Genomic DNA, 23,820 nt, shown 5'->3' with positions numbered 1-23,820 from the left:
TCAGGGTAGGGTTTCGTGCACTTTTGACACACAGAAGGTATCTGATACATATTTCAGGCCTTTAAAGGACAGGGTGTTCAGCCAGCGATGGACTGCATGCATGCCAGGCAGTACATCTGAAACAGCATGCCCAGATTCAACATCCTTTTTCCACCTGATTGAAAGTAAGGCTGCACTGCTTAGACAACACTCACACTTGAAAAGCAATCTTGGCACAGGACAGTAATTTTAAACAACTTTATAGCTCCTATGGAATATAAACACCATAGCAAGGTGCTGATACAGTGAGGACTCCTCTATTCAAATGAGTCTCTGTTCTTATGAATTATTATAAAATTACTATAAAATTTGAATTAAAGACAAGGTTTGATTTGTTCTTTATAAATATAATCAGAAAAATTTTTCAAAGCCACAGGGATAAAAGGTGAAATTGCCTTTATTCATCTTAGTATAAAAGAGGAAGAGGTAGAATTCACAGTTTCTAACATGCTAACCTTTTTCTAGCCCTGTTCATTGGATGCTTCTAGTGCCTCTGAACTGAGCTCAGGTCTTGTCCTTTAAAGTCTTTTAGATCATAATAGCTTAGCCAATATGATGGCTTAAATCAGGCATCTATTACGTTATATATCCTTCTGTCTTCTTCCAAAGGTACTATACAATGCCTCAGAAAAGCTTGTGTGTGCCAATTCCTGAAAGAGACATGATTGCAAGCAGCAAAATTGAAATAGAACCAGCAAGTGCTACCATGCCCCTCCTCTGCATTTTCATAGAAGCACCTTAAAAACTCCTTGTAAAATAAGTGCACTTCTCAGGCTGTCAGCACAACCTAGCTGCAAATTGAGGAGCAAATTTCTTACTGTTAATATTCAGGCTTTGTGTAACTAAGTCTTGAGTTCTGAAAAGTCGTATCTCAGCCAAAGGTAGGAGAAATTTTATTTCCATGGGAATTTATTTAGAATAATTAACTAGTAACTCTCCAATGAAGAATTCAATTCTCATATGTTATGGCAATAGTTTTGCTCTAAGAAAAAGCATTTTTTTCTGTTTTTGTCTCCTCAGAATCTGGTTCTAATGACTCCATTTTCTGTGCATCCCCTCCAGCATGTGCTGATAGTAATTCTTCTTCTGGAATAAATTGAGAAGGCCAGCATCTTCTTTGTTGGCTTGCCACATTGTCCTTACTCACCTTTCCAATTTGATGGATATCCTTGACAATTATTTTTTCAGTATCTTCTAGTACTGTTGTCAATAAATTAAATAGGAGAGCAATCCAAGCAAGACCAAAAAGGATCCAGATGGCCACTAGTGTTCGATAGTAGGAAAAGTAATTCCTGCCAGGCTGTTTACCTGCAGATAAGGAGGGAGAAAGAAGAAGAAAATTATCAAGTTAAAATTTCTCTGTTGGTGTAAAGTGGGCCAGCCTAGTGGATTCATCAGTGTATTTTATGTGGAGTACTTTAAGGTGACTTTTTCATCATAGTGGGTTCTCTCACCTCCCCAGCATTAGGTTAAGGCTGGGCAATCTCTTGCTGTTACAATAAACTCATACATGCTATCACAAACATGCTGGCCTGTAAAAAGATATACTGGATTTCACATATTTATATACTGAACTAGCAGCAGAGCAGGGCATTTTTTCCCCTTACAGCATACCAATCCCAGTTCAATCTCTACACCTAAAGGCAATGATGTGGGAAGTAGTGTAAAAATGTATTGTATTATCTGGAAAATATTCACAAACTCACAAAGCACAAACAGCAGTGCACAGTGGACCACTATAACCACACAACTACTACTGCCTAAGTTATTGTAATTCTGTGTATTTCTATAAAGTGTGAATATAACTTCATAAATATTTGCTTTAAATTATAGTTAACCTTGATCATACAAAGAGAGTAGTTGCAATTCCTAATTTACTCACTGACACATGCCAAGAATACAATTTTCTATGTTGGAAACCAGACCGAAGCTTACTTCATGCAGTCCAAATCTCTTACCATCAGCCCGTATCTTTTCTGAATGGGTCATTTTATTTCTGCAGTCAACAATACACCACCATACAGACAGAATTTGCTCCTACTGCACTTAGTCCCACACGATGTTATCATGACACAGCTTATATGGCTGTGCAAGAAAACTTGGTGATACTGTGTATCAAGTGCTATAAGTCACTGTCAAGGGTGACTCCACATAGTTGGTAACCCAGCAGGGTGCGTGGACAGGGAGATCACAAACCTGTGGATCATATACCTTTGTGAAGCTTCCCAGAAGGAGCTTTGCAACTGGCAACTCCTTTCAAGTCCTGCAGGACTCTGTAGTGCATAGATCAATGTGCAGGATTTTTGTATTTCATCAGGCAAGAGCTGTGGAAATCGGGCAGAAGTGGGCTGGTTTGACCTCATGGATAGATATCCAACATCTGCTTCTGCTGCTGGGGTTGAGTTGGCACAGGGGATGCCAGGCTTGCTACAGAGCATCTCCTTTTGTGTTCTTATCTGAAGTTCATGATGTGGGGTTAGCAAAGCAACTAGTAATGTCTTTGTAATGTTAACTCAAAACTGGATTTAGCAGGGCATAAATTTACAGCCCAAAGAGAGTTTCACCCTAGAGGTATCACCTATATGTATTACAGTTAAATCCAGACTCTGTCACCTTCCTACCCAAAACAGGCTTTATCTCATGCTTGAAATACAACAGCTACAAATCGGTTTTGAATTACTAAAATGTGAATAAACTCAAACCTGTTCTGTTCCACTTGGCCAGCACAAATCCATTTGTCATCTGTAATTAATTCTAAACAAATGATACTCAGAGCAGTCATTGATTCTGCTTGTTTCATTGTGAGGTGTGAGGCATTAAACTTATCATTTTACCACCTTTGTTTAAGGCAAATTGAGATATATATTGCAGGAAAAAATATTTCAGCTCCAGTTAAGTTATCCTAATGAAGATGAAATCACAGTGCCAGGAGGCCTATCTAATTGTTATTTTTTAACTGTATTTGTAAAATAGTACGTCTGCAGAGCACATAGTCACAGCAGCCTGTGACTTGCTGTCATTATTGTAAAACACACTTGTAATTTAGACAAAGGAAGAGAATGCACTGGTTTAATGTTCACTTTTTCTCCCATATAGCACCAATCTTTCTCCATCTTCCTGTGTTCCACATCACTGGGTTTGAGGTGCTCAGCATCACACAGGCCAAGGTTATCATAGAATCATAGAATCGTTAGGGTTGTAAAGGACCTTAAGATCATCTAGTTCCAACCCCCCTGCCGTGGGTAGGGACACCTTACGCTAAATCATATCACACAAGGCCTCGTCCAACCTGGCCTTGAACACTGCCAGGGATGGAGCATTCACAACCTCCCTGGGCAAACTATTCCAGTGCCTCACCACCTTAACAGGAAAGAATTTCCTTCTTATATCCAACCTAAACTTCCCCTGTTTAAGTTTTAACCCGTTACCCCTTGTCCTGTCACTACAGTCTCTAATGAAGAGTCCCTCACCAGCATCCCTATAGGCCCCCTTCAGATACTGGAAGGCTGCTATGAGGTCTCCACGCAGCCTTCTCTTCTCCAGGCTGAACAGCTCCAACTTCCTCAGCCTGTCTTCATATGGGAGGTGCTCCAGTCCCCTGATCATCCTCGTGGCCCTTCTCTGGACTTGTTCTGAAAGTTCCATGTCCTTTTTATGTTGAGGACACCAGTCCTTTAGATGTTCAGGAAAGAAATGCCTATGCCCTATTGTCCTCCACTGCAGTGACAAAGATTGTCCCCAGCTGGAGAAAACAGTAAGCAAAGAGGTCACTGTTGTGTGATACAGATTCTTTGCCGTTGCTTCAGTTCTGTTTCATGTTTGTGGCAATGCTGCTTAACCACTGTTGGAGACAAGGAACCTTTCTCTGGATTATGTGAAAAGAGAAATTTCAAGAGACATGTTTCCTATGCTTTGTAGCAAGAGGGAGCAATTAGCTAGCTGGGATAACTTGGGGAAATGTTGCTTAATCAACTCGTTGCTATTGCATGAATTAACCGTCAGTCTACAAGATCATTACAATCACTAAACTCATGCGAACAAGCAAGATGTCAACTGGATTGTCAATGCACTACCCAGCCTCTTTAGCAGACTAAGAGAAATTAAAGTCAGTAGGAAACATTATATGATTATAAAAACATTATATGATTATAAAAAGGACATGAAACTGTTGGAACAAATCCAGAGGAGAGCCACGAGGATTATCAGGGGACTGGAGCACCTCCCGTATGAAGACAGGCTGAGAAAGTTGGGGCTGTTCAGCCTGGAGAAGAGAAGGCTGTGTGGAGACCTCATAGCAGCCTTCCAGTATCTGAAGGGGGCCTATAACGATGCTGGGGAGGGACTCTTCATTAGGGACTGTAGTGACAGGACAAGGGGTAACGGGTTAAAACTTAAACAGGGGAAGTTTAGATTGGCTACAAAGAGGAAGCTCTTTAGTGTAAGGGTGGTGAGGCACCGGAATGGGTTGCCTAGGGAAGTTGTGAATGCTCCATCCCTGGCAGTGTTCAAGCCCAGGCTGGACAGAGCCTTGGGTGGCATGGTTTAGTGTGAGATGTCCCTGCCCATGGCAGGAGGTTGGAACTAGATGACCTTAAGGTCCTTTCCAACCGTAACTATACTATAATTCTATGAGTCTATGATGCATAGGAGAGTAAAAAGGCTACTTTCACAGTGGTATCTATGTTTAAGACCCACTTCTCATAGGGTGAGTAGATTTCCCTGCTTTGCAATGACAGGGATTTCTACCTGTTGTGTAAAATCATGTCTTTTGAAAGATGTCCACTTATTTCTTTAGTATACATTTTGAGACATAAGTCTTAGGTAAGACTTATGCAAAGATACCTGCCTTATTTTATATGACTGTCTCAAACTGTTCCCTTTTAGTATATGCAAATTCCTATGCTACTTGAATTCTCCCCCTACACTTCCCCTTCCCTCCCCCAAAATGCTTGTCTTCTTTGCGCCCCAAAGCACCACATTTATTATATTTTGACAATTTTGTGTTTTTGTTAGCACATGCAATCACAGAGAAATGAGTAATATCCCCAGAACTGTACAAGAAAAAGACTAGTCAAAGACTCACACAGATTTGCCTCTACATTACACTGGTGGACTGTGCAGTCAACCCATGGTAATTACGGTCATGACCCTGGTGCTTTACTATGTCTCCTCTCTGAAATCAACCTTACCTACTACATAATCTCCAAAGCCAATGGTGCTGAGGGTGATAAATGCAAAGTAAATTCCTTCGCTGTAGGACCATCCCTCTGTTTTCTGGAAGAAAAGTGATGGCAAGCACAGAAAAACTAGGATCCCCATTGCCAGGAAAAACAGAAGGGTCAGAAATTTTATCTTCTTCTGAAAAAGAAAATGGTTCAATTATAAGCATGATTTGACACACTAGTAGGTCCTATATAATGATGGCTATTCAAAATGGGTGGATATCTAGGAATACCTACTAGGTCCGCAGGAACTGAAGGGTTTGTATTGAGTACTCTTCCTCTGAAAGTACCCTAGGCTTGCTTTGAAGCAGGAACACCCCATGTATTATGGGTGTTACATGTCCATAGTAGCACTGGGAGATGTAGTCTTTTATTTGATTGTATCAATCACCTGGCTATTTACAGGTGCCTGTTCACCTTTCAGCAAGTGGGCTCAAATGAATAACTTCAGCCTGTTGTTTCCTTTATGTCAAAGCTAAGGGTGGAGAGGAACTAAAGGACCACATAATGAATAAGGAGGGGTGACACACTAGGCATTGAGTCAATATTATTGACTAATTATAGTATTGAAACCCCTATAGCTCACTGCTTTTTACAGCTTTTTACTGCTCACCTGCTTTATGCTGCCTCAAGATGAGATGATTAATCATCTCTCTCTTTGCTGGTTATAAAGGGAGACATGTACTTCTCAAGAGAGTTAGCTTCTGAGGTAAGTGTCTAGAGAAGTAAGATAAGGTGTCCACTCTCTCCATTGATTAATTAAGGGGGCTGGATGTCTGCCATTTAGATGGGTAGATAAAATGCATCCCTTTCTAAGAATATCACGTCTGTGGTTGCCTTGTCTGTTTAGCTCTGCAAGCAAGGAATGTCTCTTTCCCTCTCCTAATGCAATGCCTAACACAGCATGAGAACAAATACAACAGGGGATAATGCCAGCATACACCTTGAAAATAAAACTAGAAATGAGCATATAACTGCCCAAGTAATTAAAGCCAATTACCTTTCTCATTCCTTTCTCGTACAGGAATTTCCCCAGCTTTTTACATAGCAGTGAGAGCATCTTACCGACACGATGTAGAAAAACAATATTCAGAGGGATTCCGAACAGAGCAAAAAAGACACAGAAGATCTGGCCTCCAGCAGTTTTAGGACGTAATGTGCCATAGCCTATGAAAAAAACAGGGTCAGAGGAGATATTCCAGAGAACTGGAGCAGCCACAGTCACATTCACACCTACCCCAACCTGGCCTGCCTTTGACCCTAAAAGATGTGGCTAGCACATCTTAGTCAACATGCATACTATTTTCCAGAAAAAAGCAGCAAGAAAGTGATTCATCATGCATGTTTTGGGGGATGCAGGGAGCACTGTGTACTCCCAACCCAGTCTTAGTGGGAACGAAAAACAGAATCTAAAAGCAGTTATGGGAAACATGCACTGTCCTGTGACAAACACATGGAAAGACAAAACCCAGAAGTCTGGGGTCCTGGAAGACATCAAGGCTGGAGTCACAAACTGTTTGCCATGTCAGAATCACACACAGCCATCACTAGCTTCTTGTCAATTTGTCTGTCTGCTAGTGACCTTGGCTAAATCCCAGCAAGCTGAAATGCTCAGATACTGGCTCCAGTCCTGGAGCAGTGTAGTGCGTATTAGAATAGATGGTGCTAATTAGTCCAGACCTTACTGGTGGCTGATTTATTGATGCCAGAGAGATATTTGTCATAAAGTCCTACTAAAAGAGTATTTATCCACTTAGATAAATAATAGAACAACAGCTGCAGAACTCCAGACATCTCCTTTAATGGAATGGAGACTGTTCTTAGACCCCATGAGGTATATCCCTGAGTGCAAAAGTCCTGTGCTTTCTGTATGTCCTTACTCTATCAGTGATCCTGAGAAAAGGCACTTTCCCAAGCACAGTTCATCTCAAGGCATCCACTACTTGGAAAATGCGGTTTTATTTTGGTGAAGAGACAAATAAAACAACTAATTGGTTTACTGCATAGGAGGCCCCAAATGCCTGAGCTGTCTTGTGCTCTCTGTTGCAGAAATTTTCATGACAAAACCTGGTGAAGATGAGTGGAAGTACCTGATGTACCTTCACAACAGACTTATGTGGCAAAGGTGCAGAGAAACAGACCATCCTGGGATGGTCTGTTCACCTGTGTTAGTGTTGGCAGATACAGAGTTAATTTTCTTCATAGTAGCTAGTATGGGGCTATGGTTTGAATCTGTGCTGAAAACAGTGTTGATAAGTCAGGGCTTATTTTATTATTGCTGAGCAGTGCTGAGCAGACTCAAGTCCTTTTCTGCTCCTCACCCCACTCCATCAGTGAGCAGGCAAGTTGGGGTGCACAGCACAGGCAGTGGGGGTGCACAAGAAGTTGGGAGGGTACACAGTCAGGATGGCTGATCCCAACCAACCAAAGGGATATACCACAGTACATCATGCTTAGCATATAAAGTTGGGGGAGGAAGAAGAAAAGGAGGGATATTCAGAGTTATGGCATTTTGTTTTCCCAAGTAACTGTTACATGTGATGGAACCCTGCTTTCCTGGAGATGGCTGAACACCTGCCTTCTGATGGGAAGTAGTGAATCAATTTCTCTGTTTGCTCTGCTGGTGCAAATAGCTTCTGCTTTACCTATTAAACTGTCTTCATCTCAACCCATGAGTTTTCTCACTTTTACTCTTCTGATTCTCTCCCCCACCCAACTGGGGCAGAGTGAGAGGTGCTTAGCTGTTGGCTGGGGTTAAACCATGACATTGCCTCACTAGGGAAACAAATTTTTTGGAAAGCGATTGATTTGTTTGGCAAAGAAATGTTGCAATGAAAAAATACAGTAATACAGGTGGTGGCAATGAATGGATTGGCTAGTAGCAGAATGCTGACAAACTAGGGAAGCTTTATTGATACGTGAATGTTGTAACCATGGAACATTTGTCATTTGTTTGATGGCTCGGAAGCCTTTCTCTCTTCTACAGCAGGAGGTCTCCTGCGTGGGTTCGTGCAACATCTGCACACCCACCATGATTCTGGGACAGCACTGGGACCCTTTGTCCTGGGTTCCGCAGTAGCAGTCATGTTTTTCCTTTGTGTTAACTGGTACAGTGCTGTGTTTTGACTTCCAGTTTGAGAACAGTGTTGGTGAAGCCGATGTTCTCGGTTGTTGCTAAGTGATGTTTACCCTGACCAAGGACTCTGTGAGGCTCATGCTCTGCCAGGGAGGAGGGGAGGCTGTGAGGAAGCAGAGACGGGGCGCCTGACCCGGGCTAGCCGGGGAGGTATTCCATACCACAGCACGTCATGCCCGGGGTGGGGGGTAACTGGGAGTTACCCGGAAGGACAGGGGCTTCCGGGTGGAACTCGTTTCTCTTGGCCGGTGGTATCGTATTCTCTTCCCTTGTTATTTTCCCTTATCATTGTTGTAGCTGATAGTAGCGGTGGTGATTTGTTGCTGGACTGTTTTTGTCTCAACCCGTAGGAGTTGCACTCTCTCGATCCTCCTCCCCGTTCCTCCGGGAGCGGGGAAGGGGAGAGCCCCGGTGCGGGGAGGCGGGGGGGGGAGACGGACACGGACCTCGATTGTTGTCAACTCGGCACCACTCACTGGGAGTGAGTGAACAAGCTACCTGACTGGGTTTAAACCACGACAGTTCTTTTTGGCGCCCAACGTGGGGCACGAAGGGTTGAGATAAGAACAGATCTGACTGGATTGATAGTCAATCGTCACAATGCTGATTTATTGGCTCTCAAGGTTGTTCCTCTTGATCTCACAGTTTCAGTATATGATATCTTACGTCCATCCGGCACTTGCTGTATTAGTGTTTTTCAAGTGTGGGGCTTGGGCTAAGGTTTTTATCCCATTGTACTTTATGGTAATGACTTGTAATACAATAGAATCATTGATCATGAAATTGATCTGGCTTATGTTCCCAGTGTGGTCACCACCTTTATACTTTGGGAGGTATATGATGGAGGTGCTTAGCAATTACACATCTTTTTTCTCCTTCTCAGGTGCTCAACCTGGGAAGGAGACATCCTTTTACCCTCCTAGTCGTCCCCCCAGACCATTTACATTTGAGAGTTTTGAATTTTTTGAATGGCCTTTTAATGCTGTTGAGACTTGTTTGCTGATGGTGATGGGAATCACCATGCTAACACGCATACAGAGTGTGTTTTACCCACTACTGATTTCAAGAGTTAAGCAGATTCAGGTTTGGGTCTTGTCTGGGGTCAAACGACGATGTAGGAGGACCGAGAGATTTTCCCTGAGGCTGGACAGCCATGAGTGGCAGGGTGTGTGGGATAGTATGGGCAAGTATCTAGGTCAGTGGGCCCCTCCAGTACTTTGGAATTTCACTACCGAACAACTGCAAAATCCAGAAGAATTAGTAAAACACTTAAATGAGGTGTGTGGTCATTCTGGCCATACCAGAGATGGACAAATCACGGCAACGTGCTGGGGCTTGGCCTATGCTTACAGGGCCTTGTTCAACACTATCCAGCACCTTCAAAAGGAAAAGAATGTCGGCGGATCTGAGGGCAAAGCAACAGTCGCTACTCAAACTTTGGCTGCAATGAACAGCACAGCTGTCCCAGTGGCAAGTACAGCAGCTGCTCAAACTTCAACTGCAACAGACAGCGCGGTTACCCCAGCTCCAAGCACAGTAGCTACACCACCCCCAGTAACAAGTACAGTTGCTACTCAAACCACAGTGATAATCACTGCAGCCAAACCAGAGGACCAATTCGTACCAATATCAGTTGCCCCTGTACGCAAGAGAACAAGCAAAAAGGAGGCAAAAAGGGTGAAGCGAGATGAAGAACCAATGAATTCACCACCCGGTCCAGAATCTGATCAGGAGTCATCATCACATGACGAAGAAGAAGAAGAAGAGGTAACTTCTCGACCTCGGACCTCAACCGAGCTGCGGAATATGCGAAAAGATTTTACCCGTCAACCAGGGGAGCACATCATCACCTGGTTACTCCGATGCTGGGACAATGGGGCTGATGGTCACGAACTAGAAGGTACAGAAGCCAAGCAGCTGGGATCACTTGCTAGAGAAGGGGGAATTGACAAAGCAATTGCAAGAGAGAAAAAGTCCCTCAGTCTTTGGAGGAGGCTCTTGGCAGCTGTGAAAGAAAGGTTTCCGTACAAGGACGATGTTACGAGTCGTTCAGCCAAGTGGAATACTATAGACAAAGGCATCCAGTCTCTGAGGGAATCGGCCATCGTAGAGATGATCTATCACATCAAGCCGAATAACGGGGATACACCTATAGATCCAGATGAAGTTGAATGTACACGACCCATGTGGCGAAAACTTACACGGAATGCACCGTCATCATATGCCCATTCATTGGCAACAGTAACCTGGAATGACATAGTACCACTAACAGTGGATGAAATGGTTCATAAACTCCGAGAGTTCGAAGACAATCTCACCCCTTCCATCATCTCAGCTGTGAAAAAAACTGTCCCAGGACATCGAACAATTGAAGGACAATCTATCTGATTTATCCGGCTCCTCACGTGTACCAACACACGTCTCAGCTATTAACAAAAGGCGTCCTATTGTTCAAGAGAGGAGATACAGGAGGTATACGCCACGGGGTACCCTATGGTTTTACCTGCTGGATCACGGAGAAGACATGACAAAGTGGGATGGAAAACCTACTTCAGCTTTGGAGGAACGGGTGAGTGAACTGAAGAGGGGAGCAAGGGCCAAGACTGATCGTCCCATGAGAGCTACGGCTTCAGGCTCTGGTGATCAGTTTCCCAGATGGAGTGGAAGAGCTGATTTTACTCCAGCTCCTGTGATAAAGAAGAATAATCCCTTTCAACACGACTTAAGTGTCCAATGCTGTGACGACTGTTAGAGGGGCCCTGCCTCCAGCCAGGTGGAGGTAGGGGACAATCGGATTTACTGGACTGTGTGGATCAGATGGCCTGGCACATCAGTCCCACAGAAGTATAAGGCTCTAGTAGATACCGGTGCACAGTGTACCCTGATGCCATCAAGCTGTCAAGGGGTGGAACCCATCTATATTTCTGGAGTAACAGGAGGATCCCAAGAGTTGACTGTGCTGGAGGCTGAAATCAGCCTGACTGGGAGGGAATGGCAAAAGCACCCTATTGTGACTGGTCCAGAGGCTCCATGCATTCTCGGCATAGACTACCTCAAGAGAGGGTACTTCAAAGACCCAAAAGGGTACCGGTGGGCTTTTGGTATTGCTGCTTTGGAGACTGAGGAAGTTGAGCAGCTGTCCACCTTGCCTGGTCTCTCAGAAGATCCCTCTGCTGTGGGGTTGCTGAAAGTTGAAGAACAACAAGTGCCAATTGCGACCACAACAGTGCACCGGCGGCAATATCGCACCAACCGAGACTCCCTGATTCCCATCCATCAGCTGATCCGTAGACTGGAGAGTCAGGGGGTGATCAGCAGGACCCGCTCACCCTTCAATAGCCCCATATGGCCAGTGCGAAAGTCTAATGGAGAATGGAGACTAACAGTAGACTATCGTGGCCTGAATGAAGTCACACCACCATTGAGTGCTGCCGTACCGGACATGCTAGAACTTCAGTATGAACTAGAGTCAAAGGCAGCCAAGTGGTATGCCACGATTGATATTGCCAATGCATTTTTCTCAATCCCTTTGGCAGCAGAGTGCAGGCCACAGTTTGCTTTTACTTGGAGGGGTGTCCAGTTCACTTGGAACCGACTGCCCCAGGGGTGGAAACACAGCCCTACTATTTGCCATGGACTGATCCAGAATGCACTGGAACAGGGGCAAGCTCCAGAACACCTGCAATACATTGATGACATTATTGTGTGGGGCGATACAGCGGAAGAAGTCTTTGAGAAAGGGAGGAAAATAATCCAAATCCTGCTGAAAGCCGGTTTTGCCATAAAACGGAGTAAGGTCAAGGGACCTGCGCAGGAGATTCAATTTTTGGGAATAAAATGGCAAGATGGACGTAGACAGATCCCCACAGATGTGATCAACAAGATAACAGCAATGTCTCCGCCAACTAATAAGAAAGAAACGCAAGCTTTCTTGGGTGCAGTGGGGTTCTGGAGAATGCACATCCCAAATTACAGTTCGATTGTAAGCCCTCTCTATCATGTGACCCGGAAGAAGAATGATTTTAAATGGGGCCCTGAGCAGCAACAAGCCTTTGAGCGAATTAAACGCGAGATAGTTCATGCAGTAGCCCTTGGACCAGTCCGGACTGGACCAGATGTAAAAAATGTACTGTACACTGCAGCTGGGGAAAACGGTCCTACCTGGAGCCTCTGGCAGAAAGCTCCAGGGGAGACTCGAGGTCGACCCCTCGGCTTTTGGAGTCGGGGATATAAAGGATCTGAGGCCAGCTATACCCCAACTGAGAAAGAGATACTGGCAGCCTATGAAGGGGTTCGAGCTGCTTCGGAAGTGATTGGCACTGAAGCACAGCTCATTCTGGCACCCCGGCTGCCCGTGCTGGGCTGGATGTTCAAAGGCAGGGTCTCCTCTACACATCATGCAACCGATGCTACATGGAGTAAGTGGGCTGCACTAATTACACAACGAACTCGAATAGGAAATCTCAGTCGTCCAGGCATTCTAGAAGTCATCATGGACTGGCCAGAGGGCAAAGATTTCGGAATGTCACCAGAGGAGGAGGTGATGCGCGCTGAAGAGGCCCCACCATATAATAAACTGTCAGAAAGTGAAAAGCAGTATGCCTTGTTTACTGATGGCTCTTGCCGTATTGTGGGAAAGCATCGGAGATGGAAGGCAGCTGTATGGAGTCCTGGACGACAAGTTGCAGAAACTGCTGACGGAGAGGGTGAATCGAGTCAGTTTGCCGAGGTGAAAGCCATCCAGCTGGCCCTGGACATTGCTGAACGAGAAAAGTGGCCAGTACTTTATCTCTATACTGACTCATGGATGGTGGCAAATGCCCTGTGGGGGTGGTTGAAGCAGTGGAAGCAGAGCAACTGGCAACGCAGAGGTAAACCCATCTGGGCTGCTGCACTGTGGAAAGATATTGCTGCCAGGGTGCAGAACCTGGTGGTGAAGGTACGTCATGTAGATGCCCATGTACCCAAGAGTCGTGCCACTGAGGAACACCAGAACAACCAACAAGTGGATAAAGCGGCTAAGATTGAAGTGGCTCAGATGGACTTAGATTGGCAACGTAAAGGTGAATTATTTTTGGCCCGGTGGGCCCATGACACTTCAGGCCATCAGGGCAGAGATGCAACATATAGATGGGCCCGTGACCGAGGGGTGGACTTAACAATGGACACTATTGCCCAGGTTATTCATGAGTGTGAAACATGTGCTGCAATTAAACAAGCCAAGCGGTTAAAGCCTCTTTGGTATGGAGGACGATGGTTGAAGTATAAATATGGGGAGGCCTGGCAGATTGACTATATCACACTGCCACCAACCCGCCAAGGCAAGCGCCATGTGCTTACCATGGTGGAAGCAACCACCGGGTGGCTGGAAACATACGCCGTGCCCTATGCCACTGCCCGGAACACCATCCTGGGCCTTGAGAAACAGATTTTGTGGCGACACGGCACCCCAGAGAGAATTGAGTCAGACAATGGGACTCATTTCCGGAATAACCTTATAGATATTTGGGCCAAAGAGCATGGCATTGAGTGGGTATATCACATCCCCTACCATGCACCAGCCTCTGGGAAAATCGAACGGTACAATGGGCTGTTAAAAACTACACTGAGAGCAATGGGTGGGGGAACTTTCAAGCATTGGGATACACACTTACCAAAGGCCACCTGGTTGGTCAACACCAGAGGATCTGCCAACAGGGCTGGCCCAGCCCAGTCAGAACTGTTACATATTGTAGAGGGGGACAAAGTTCCCGTGGTGCATATGAAGAATTTGCTGGGGAAGACAGTCTGGGTAATTCCTGCTTCAGGTAAAGGCAAACCCACTCGTGGGATTGCTTTTGCTCAGGGACCTGGATATACTTGGTGGGTAATGCGGGAAGATGGGGAAGTCCGATGTATACCTCAAGGGGATTTGATTTTAGGGGAAAACAGCCAGTGAACTCAATTGTATGCTGTTGCCTGCTGTGTAATGCTTTTATAGCCCATCAACTAGATGTCTCCAGGTCACCAGCGACTGGCCCTGACTTCCCTCCAGCCATCATCCCAACAGAGAATGAACTTTGAACATCATGGACCGAATGGACTCGGCAGCATTATAGGGATTGGTCCATGCACTAAGAAAATGATTTTTCCTCTTGGTCTGTATGTATATGGATGTATATATGTGAGAGAGCGATGGTGTATTGAAAATGTGGGATCTGAGCACGACGTGAATGGTATGGAATAAGGGGTGGATAATGTCCTGGGTTCCGCAGTAGCAGTCATGTTTTTCCTTTGTGTTAACTGGTACAGTGCTGTGTTTTGACTTCCAGTTTGAGAACAGTGTTGGTGAAGCCGATGTTCTCGGTTGTTGCTAAGTGATGTTTACCCTGACCAAGGACTCTGTGAGGCTCATGCTCTGCCAGGGAGGAGGGGAGGCTGTGAGGAAGCAGAGACGGGGCGCCTGACCCGGGCTAGCCGGGGAGGTATTCCATACCACAGCACGTCATGCCCGGGGTGGGGGGTAACTGGGAGTTACCCGGAAGGACAGGGGCTTCCGGGTGGAACTCGTTTCTCTTGGCCGGTGGTATCGTATTCTCTTCCCTTGTTATTTTCCCTTATCATTGTTGTAGCTGATAGTAGCGGTGGTGATTTGTTGCTGGACTGTTTTTGTCTCAACCCGTAGGAGTTGCACTCTCTCGATCCTCCTCCCCGTTCCTCCGGGAGCGGGGAAGGGGAGAGCCCCGGTGCGGGGAGGCAGGGGGGGGAGACGGACACGGACCTTGATTGTTGTCAGCTCGGCACCACTCACTGGGAGTGAGTGAACAAGCTACCTGACTGGGTTTAAACCACGACACCCTTGTGACATGTCACACTCACATCTCAGTGCAGGAGCCATGCTCACAGTGTAGTGTGAATGAGGCCTCAGCTTTACTCTGAAGAAACATAGCTTTCACTTTCACTGCATTTGAGTGTGAAGCGGGAGCTAATGGCATGGATTTTATGCTTAAATTTGGCAGGCCTGCACTTTTGGGGATTCATATTTGAGAGAAAGGGACAGATAGGCAGGCCCTAAAAAGGTTAGAAGAGCTTGAAGAAGCAGTGTAAAAGTCTCAGCATTTGTTTTTCCCCCTTCCCACTTTTTCCATCCTGGCGTATTACTAGTTCAATATGTGCACGAACAGCTCCGGATAGATTATTGAGACAGTGTCCATGCCCAAGGAAAGTTCACTTCTTTCTTGTAATTCTTTTATGCTTTACAGTATTCTTGGATTTAAAGCCTATTTTACCCTAAAACAAAGACGAGGAAAGTGAAGTTTGCCTCCCACCCACAACTGGCAGCAGACTGAGCATTTTAACAGATGGCTCAAAAAGAAACAAGTGTGAAATAATGCGAAAAACCAAAATAAGTGTACAAAGAGTTGTGTGTGAGATCTCAGGACCAGAGGTCTCAGGACCAAGTCTGTTGCTGTCTAGCATCCATGACAATGAAGGGCTGAAGTTTTTATTCTTTAAAATATCAATTCAGGTCCTGATAACCACGCATTACAGACACATGTAAAGCATCAGACTTACCTATTGTGGAGACAACCGTGCCTGCAAAGAAGAAGGAGTTACTGAAATCCCAGTTGCTGTCTTCAATCTGTGATTCATTTCCAACAGGGTATACTCCATTCTGAATGGCGTCAGTCAGGTTCTGGGAGTGAAAGCAAACATTTGGTATCAACACAGCTGCTTTTCTGAAGTGCTTGCTGAAAGAATAGATTTAGCCAGCTACTGCTCCTTTCCTGTAAATACCACTCACCAGTACTCGGTGATACTCTTGACACTATTCACACCTTCACCGCCAGTGTTTTTGCATGTCATTCTTTTGCCCTGTTTATGCTGACTGTTGCAGAATGACTCTAAGAGCAGAACCATAGAGTTCTGGAGGACTGTGCAAGCAAGGCAGGGGGTGGCCCCCACAGGTGGCCGGAGACCGGACCTGGGAGGAGAATGTGGAGGAAGCTGTGGGGGCTAACCAATACTGTTATGCCAAGAAGGAGTGGCTGAATACCACTCCTATATATGTGTGAACTGCGTCACAAATAAAGTAGAAGTTGCTTATCACCCATATTGGGTTGGCCTGTCTGCTTCTCCTCGCCGCTTACAAATGGTGCCCGAACAGGGATGCGGAATACAGGGCCCTGGTCGCTGGGGACCCGGATTATAGGGCTCCGACTAGCGGGGACCCGGATTACAGGGCCCCGACTAGCGGGGACCCGGGATACAGGGCCCCGACTAGCGGGGACCCGGGATACAGGGCCCCGGTCGACGGGGACCCGGATAAAGGGCCCCGGCCGACGGGGACCCGGGATACAGGGACCCGGTTTAACGGGGACCCGGTCGATGGGGACCCGGGATACAGGGCCCCGGTCGACGGGGACCCGGGATACAGGGCCCCGACTAGCGGGGACCGGGGATACAGGGCCCCGGTCGACGGGGACCCGGAACGGCGAGAGAGCGGCGCCGGCGGCAGCGGCCGGGAAGAGCGGGCAATGCTGCTGCGGTGGCGTGACGGACCCGGGTGCTGCGACTAGCCGAAAAAGTCCGCCGCTGGGGTGAACCAGACACTGCTGCGTCGGGAGGCCGATCCGGAGACCGAGATTACAGGACGACCCAGAAGAAGACGATCCGGAAAAGGCTGGCCATGAAAATGGACCGAGAGGTAGCCCTGGACTTATTACAGTGCTTTTTATAAAAGCGGGGAACTGAGCCCTGAACTTTTTACAGTGCTTTTTATAAAAGCGGGGAATTGAGCCTGAGACTCTAAAGCAGCTAGCAGGTCTAGTGGCTAGGGAAAGCTAAGAGATTTCTTTTGCAGATCCTAATACAATATTTGAGAAAAGTGAGTGGCAAAAGTTTGGTGATGAACTATTTGACTCTGTGCTTAATGATTATAAAAAGGCAAACTCAGTAAGCCACGGAGGGAAGTAATGAACTGTATAAAAAGATACAAGGCAGAAAACTGCCGCGGTAGCAACGGAGAAACTAGGAACAGACGTCCCCGGTCGGTTGAAACCGGGGGAAGATTACAACTCGTTCCCCCCCCCCCCCAACTCGCGGGAGCACAGGGTTTCCCACCCCCCCCCCCCTTCCTTTTCTCCCCCTCCATCAGAAGGTGCCGCGGAGGAGGTGCTCTCCCCCACCACCCCACTTCCGAAAGTAGGGACTTTGAAAAGGACAGAGAAAGTATATTAGAAGGGATACGCATGATAAATGTCGAGGAATCCGAAAGAAAAAGGGCGGTGCCTCGGCGCCGGATCGATTGCGGCGCCACTGTGAAGCACGCAGTAGAAAATAGGGATCATGCGCGAGCGGGAGATTTAAAGGAGCCGCGAGCCTCTCCAACCCACTACGCCCTAGAGTGAAAAAATTTTTTAACTCAGTCACGGAGGAGCCAGGTCTGCAGATGGCCACATACCGAAAGAGATACATCTGATAAGAGACACAGCTGCGAGCAACGGAGACCCCGAGTTCGGCGCAGGATCAGCCCCCGAATCCCCTGAATCCGAGCCAGATTTATATCCTCTGCTTCCAGACCCTGACTCTTTGTCTCCCGGGTCGGTCTGCTCAGACTTGCTGGCCCTGGAGACGCTCAGTTGTAACAATGGGTAACCAAATATGTGATCATTACTGGGGAATTTTCTGCAATGGGCATCTCTGCATATCCTGTGTTTACTACACAGCAGGGGGCTAAAGAGGGGGAAGCTCTCGATCTCAAAATAGTTAAGGAGGCCTGACAAACAGTGACCACGTATGCGTTAAAATCCTCTTATACTCAAGCTGTATATGTTATGATTTTTTCTTGCAATTGACAGGGGGAGCCCATACAGTTTCTCTGTGATACTCATGTATTAGAAGTTGGTAAATATAAGTATGTCCAGGTTTCTATCAACCCTTGGAGACCTCTGTAGATACTGCTGGCCACTTCTTCCAGCACAGGCTGGCCACCTGTGTCGGAATGAGTGTGCATTTTGGTCAGTATAAAAGCCCAAGCCTCATACGATGTGGGGGAGGCAGAGCCTCTGCGGGGACGCCTGCTAAGGTTGAGCCTGCCACCTCGCACTGCAATGATGCTTCTCGGAGCTGGTTTGCTGTTAGTCTCCACAGGGTCCTTGTGCCACGTTCTGCACGTGGGTCTGTAGTGGGAGTAATGACGGCTTTTGCAGGGACTAAAAAAAAAAAAAAAAAAAACGGGGGGGGGGGAGAGAGAGTAATGATGTTACATTTAACTTTAACCTGTCTAACCTGTCTACTTCTGAAGAACTGATAACCTGGGGGAGGGGGTATATTTGTGTCCTCCTGCCTACAGGTCCATGGTGACTGCCTGCAAAGTTTGTCAAGCCTTGCCATGAGCTGGACAGACGAATGGATAAACCTGATGCCTCAGCTACAGGAGCTGACCATGATTACCCCAAGCAGAATGAGAAAGAGGAAGAGAAAGAACAAATAACTGCAAAACATCACTTGGGGACAACTGAAAAGTAACATCCTGAATATGTGTGCTTGTAAAGTAGCTATTATTAGAGGTTGTGATTTTGTGTATTTACTAGCTAGTTGCTAATAAGAAACTGCACCTTGTATTGTATAGATTTGTCACTTGCAAAAGAGATGTTAGAGTATGGAAATTTGTAGTAGCTGCTAGAAAATGCTAAGGCAAAAGCTAGAAAAATTTTAATACAATGGTAGTGTTATAAAGCAGGTGATGGAACAAATTAAGAGGGGGGGAGAATTCCACTGGTAAGAAATTTCTTTGGCTAGTCCTTCACTGCCATCAGCATCTTCAGCATGCTGCTGCACCCTGTAATAGTTACTCTGCTAATGTAAACTTGTGTGTGCCTTGCTGTAGTAGCGACTTGTTACTGGATAAAACAAAAGGGGGGAGATGTGGAGACAATGTTCTCACAGGAGAATGCATAATTGGTACATAAACTTTGAACAGTCCTGAAAGATACAGCAAGGCCATGAGAGGCCTGAAGAAGCTTAAGCAAGCAAGATAAGAGGCTGGAATTCACCAAGTTAATGAGAACTGTGGACTGTTGGCAAGCTTTCAAGGTTGAGTTCTCACACCTGTGTTTAACCAATTATATGTTAGTCACTAAGGGTCTTCAAAACATGTATCCAATCATAATATGCCAAATCACTGTAAGTGCTTCAGCCGGGGCCTTGGCTCAACTAAGCAGACTGGATTGCTGAGTTGCTAAGCAGACAATTCTACATCAAAGGCAATTCCTGATTTGTTTTAATGTTGACTCTGTAAGACATGCAACACTGCAGAACCTTTTGTTGTTGGAACAGGGACATGGATGTGAAGAGTTTGATGGAATGTGTTGTATGAGTCTCTCTGATTATGCTAATTCGATGCACGCACAGCTGAGAAACCTGGCTCAGCTTACCCAGCAATAGTAAATGAGCAATATCCTAAGAATAACTAGATGGTTGTCTTCACGGGGCATTACAGGTTGAGTCAAACACTGCTGTTTAAAGTATTGCACTTATGTATCATTGATTAGGTTAATCATCGTAGCTATTAGACTTGTTTATAGTTGTGTGATAAAACAGGTGAACAGAATAACCCATAATGCCTTGCTTGCACAAAGAAAAAGGGGGGAATTGTTGCAGAATGACTCTAAGAGCAGGACCATAGAGCCCTGGAGGACTGTGCAAGCAAGGCAGGGGGTGGCCCCCACAGGTGGCCGGAGACCGGACCTGGGAGGAGAATGTGGAGGAAGCTGTGAGGGCTAACCAATACTGTTATGCCAAGAAGGAGTGGCTGAATACCACTCCTATATATGTGTGAACTGCGTCACAAATAAAGTAGAAGTTGCTTATCACCCATATTGGGTTGGCCTGTCTGCTTCTCCTCGCCGCTGACAGCTGACTGCTCTAATGGTTGTTAGGAAAACTTGCTTACTTTAGCATGATCAAGGACCTCTGCTCTTTTAGGCTAAGTACTTTATTAAAAATGATCCTACATATGACTAGGATGTTGTAGAGCAAGACAGACCACTGACTTACATGATGGAGTGGCTTGTTGATGGTTTTGAGTTTGCCCTTAAGATGACAGAGGTGGATACAAGATCTAATCACCCACTTTTATGCAGGCACACTGAGCAGTGACTCCGATCCCTCCCAGAGGGCATTAGTGAGTTATAGCAGTGTACATGTGACACACAAGAGAATTTCGTTTTAATTTTATATTCTGATTAGTATCATAGATTTAATTTCAGAGAAAGTCAATTGATTAACAAAGCATTACTCTTGGTGTTATCACAACCACAATTTAGCCTGACATATGCACTCTTCTCACAACTGCATGCATGAACACACATACACATATTTACAACGTGATCTTTGAGATGAGGTTAGATGAATTAAAACACCAAACACTATGCAGAAGTCCCTGCCTTTAGCAAGCAGAGAACATTGGACTGGACATCTGAAAGGCAGGCTGGTTTGTACAGAAACAGCAAGAGAAAATCCAGAGCTGAACCCTGCCAGAGGCATGACAAAAGGTGGAATAAATTGCACCAGAAGAAATCTTCCTTCCCTCTTCCATGCTCACTATCTTTAGTGCTGGTGTTCCAAAAAATCAAAGCTAACAGGAATTATTCCACAGCCCTTGCACAAAGACTTCACTGTCTTCAAAAGTTTTCTCCTTTTTTTTTAGCCCACTACCAACACAGAAAAAAAAATAAGTGAAGAGGGTGCAGGCATGTATGAACTCGGGCTGGATCACTAGTTGTGTTATTAGACATACCAGTTCTTCCCCTCCTTTCCTTATCCTGTGAACTAGCTATTAATTTCCTACACAGAAATGCTTACCATAAGGCTGATTGCACTCCCCGTTTCCTTCTTCATTGCAACAGCTAGAACTAGGATATACCAACAATTTGGAGACAAATGTACTCATCCTTAGCCTCCTGTGCCATGATCAGAAACACCTTTCCCTTGCCCAGGCTATCAGTTTTACTTCTGCAGCATCTTCAAAAAGTAAACCCTCACTATGCCATCCTCCTTGTATTGATTTGGGCTTCTTTATTTTTTCCCAACAGATTACTTCTGACCTTGCCATATGGTTTCTTTGGGCTATCTCTGACACTGTTCTATATGGCAACCATGCCCATGCATTTCAGACAGCTTCATTTTTCCTGCCATGCCACCCACTGTAGATAATTCAGCCACACCAAAAGCTGAATCAAGAGGAGTCAAGACCCCAAAGAATCGGGAAACTGTGGGATGGGGACTATTAATAGCTAACACATAAAGTTTTGTCAAACTTCACAAGATGTATTTACCATCAGAGTGACCTGCCTGCTCAGACTGGAGAGCAAGCTTGGGGATTGGTATAAGCATCCCAATGACTACATCAGTAGGAAAGCAGAGAAAGTTATCTGGATAGCAAGGCTGAAGAGGAAACAACATGTGATGGGGAGACAGGAGGGAGAAAGGGCTTCCACAGGGCTGCCACGCACCTTCATAAACTGTTCCACTTCTGCCACTGTGAGGTGAGTGAAGTTCTGCAGAAAAGCCTCCTTCATCTGGGCAGCTGCCATTTTCTCCTGCTTCTCAGCACTTCTCTCCAGTGCCTGGAACACAGCAGCACCCACAAGCAGATAGATAAAGTATCCAGCCACCAGCAAACCTGTCTGCAGCTTGCCACTGCGCATGGCCTTCGGTGGGACACAGCAAAGAACAAAGAGTGACAGATGGTGATGCCTCCCCCAGGCAGGAAGAGCCCTCCCAGCTCCGGTTTCCACTGGGATTCTGCACTGACAGCAACAGTGAGCCGTCAGACACATTCATGTGGAAGTTGGGAAAAAAAAAAACAAAAAACCCAAACAAACAACAAAAACCAAATCCAAACCCAAACCACAAAAAAAAAAACAAAAACCCAACCCTCTCAAAAAAACTTTTCCACTCTCTGGGCTGCATGCTGTTTAGGAATTTCCTCTTGTCTGTGAAACTCTGTCTTGCTGAGTTCTCAGGAAAAGCGGGTCAGGATGTGAGGAGCTGGCAAGTGGCCATCTCCTGCTCAAGAGGCTCTGGGGACAGGTGAGGATAGCCTGTAAATGGTCCACAGAGAGCTTGCTAGGAAAAACCTTATTTCCCCTCCTCTGTGGCCTGCCAACTCCAAGAACTGGCCTCCAGAGCAAGCTCAAATGACCTCAGAAGCCCACTGTAGTGAGGTGGATGTTTGTCCCTACTCCCAAGTAACAAGCGCTAGAGCAAGAGGCAATAGCCTCAAGCTGTGATAGGGGAGGTTTAGATTTGCTATTAGAAAAAATGTCTTCACTCAAAAGGTCGTCAAGCACTGAGTTTGGAATAAATAGCAGACAGATCTGAGTTTGGCTGCACCAGGAACATTCTTAACACTCAGATTAACTTGCTTGCTCTTAGACTTTTAAGCATTTTGTTTTGTGCACGATTTCTTTGTTATTTCAGCAGATGCCTTACTTTAGTAATGAGAAAACACTGAAGCAAATCATAGAATCATAGAATAGTTAGGGCTGGAAAGGACCTTAAGATCATCAAGTTCCACCACCCCTGCCATGGCCAGGGACACTGCACACTAAACCATGTCACCCAAGGCCTCGTCCAACCTGGTCTTGAGCACTGCCAGGGATGGAGCATTCACAGCCTCCCTGGGCAAACTATTCCAGTGCCTCACCACCCTTACACTAAAGAACTTCCTCTTTGTAGCCAATCTAAACTTCCCCTGTTTAAGTTTGAACCTGTTACCCCTTGTCCTATCACTACAGTCCCTAATGAATACTTCATCCCCAGCATCCCTATAGCCCCCCTTCAGATACTGGAAGGCTGCTATGAGGTCTCCACGCAGCCTTCTCTTCTCCAGGCTCAACACCCCCAACTTCCTCAGCCTATCTTCATACGGGAGGTGCTCCAGTCCCCCGATCATCCTCGTGGCCCTTCTCTGGACTTGTTCCAACAGTTCCATGTACTTTTTATGTTGAGGACACCAGAACTGCACACAAAACTCCAGGTGAGGTCTCACGAGATCAGAGTAGAGGGGCAGGATCACACCCTTTGACCTCCTGGTCATGCTTCTTTTGATGCAGCCCAGGATACGGTTGGCTTTCTGGGCTGCGAGGGCACAATGAAGCTGGTTCATGTTAAGTTTCTCATCGACCAGCACCCCCAAGTCCTTCTCTGCAGGGCTGCTCTGAATCTCTTCTCTGCCCAACCTGTAGCTGTGCCTGGGATTGCTCCGACCCAGGTGTAGGACCTTGCACTTGGCATGGTTAAACGTCATAAGGTTGGCATCAGCCCACCTCACAAGCGTGTCAAGGTCCCTCTGGATGGCATTCCTTCCCTCCAGCGTATCAACCGAACCACACAGCTTGGTGTCATTGGCAAACTTGCTGAGGGCACACTCAATCC

At 46.0% G+C, this 23,820-nt stretch overlaps 1 protein-coding gene across 2 annotated transcripts; it reads right to left on the bottom strand.

Annotated features, from left to right (window-relative positions):
• Nucleotides 1-353: 353 nt before the first annotated feature.
• On the bottom strand, nt 354-22,296 carry LOC134172504 (potassium channel subfamily K member 16-like). 2 transcript variants are annotated; one of them, XR_009967949.1, is made up of 6 exons: nt 21,894-22,296; nt 15,952-16,072; nt 6,262-6,428; nt 5,229-5,397; nt 1,998-2,363; nt 1,231-1,347 (listed from the first exon to the last, which is right to left on the bottom strand). XR_009967949.1 is itself a non-coding variant. In XM_062635636.1 (5 exons), the coding sequence occupies exons 1-5, from the start codon at nt 22,218-22,220 to the stop codon at nt 1,022-1,024; spliced, it is 1,110 nt and encodes a 369-aa protein (XP_062491620.1). In that variant the 5' UTR covers nt 22,221-22,296; the 3' UTR covers nt 354-1,021. The 2 variants fall into 2 exon arrangements, 1 of the variants encoding a protein (XP_062491620.1); XM_062635636.1 differs by lacking the exon at nt 1,998-2,363 and having other exon boundaries at nt 354-1,347.
• Nucleotides 22,297-23,820: the final 1,524 nt, after the last annotated feature.

This window comes from Pezoporus occidentalis, unplaced genomic scaffold, assembly GCF_034315485.1.
Source record: "Pezoporus occidentalis ecotype Australia unplaced genomic scaffold, CSIRO_AGI_Poc_V1 ctg46, whole genome shotgun sequence".
NCBI classification, from domain to species: Eukaryota; Metazoa; Chordata; class Aves; order Psittaciformes; family Psittacidae; genus Pezoporus; species Pezoporus occidentalis.
The sequence above is the reverse complement of the archived record's forward strand: the minus strand, read 5'-3'. Positions and strand labels throughout refer to the sequence as shown.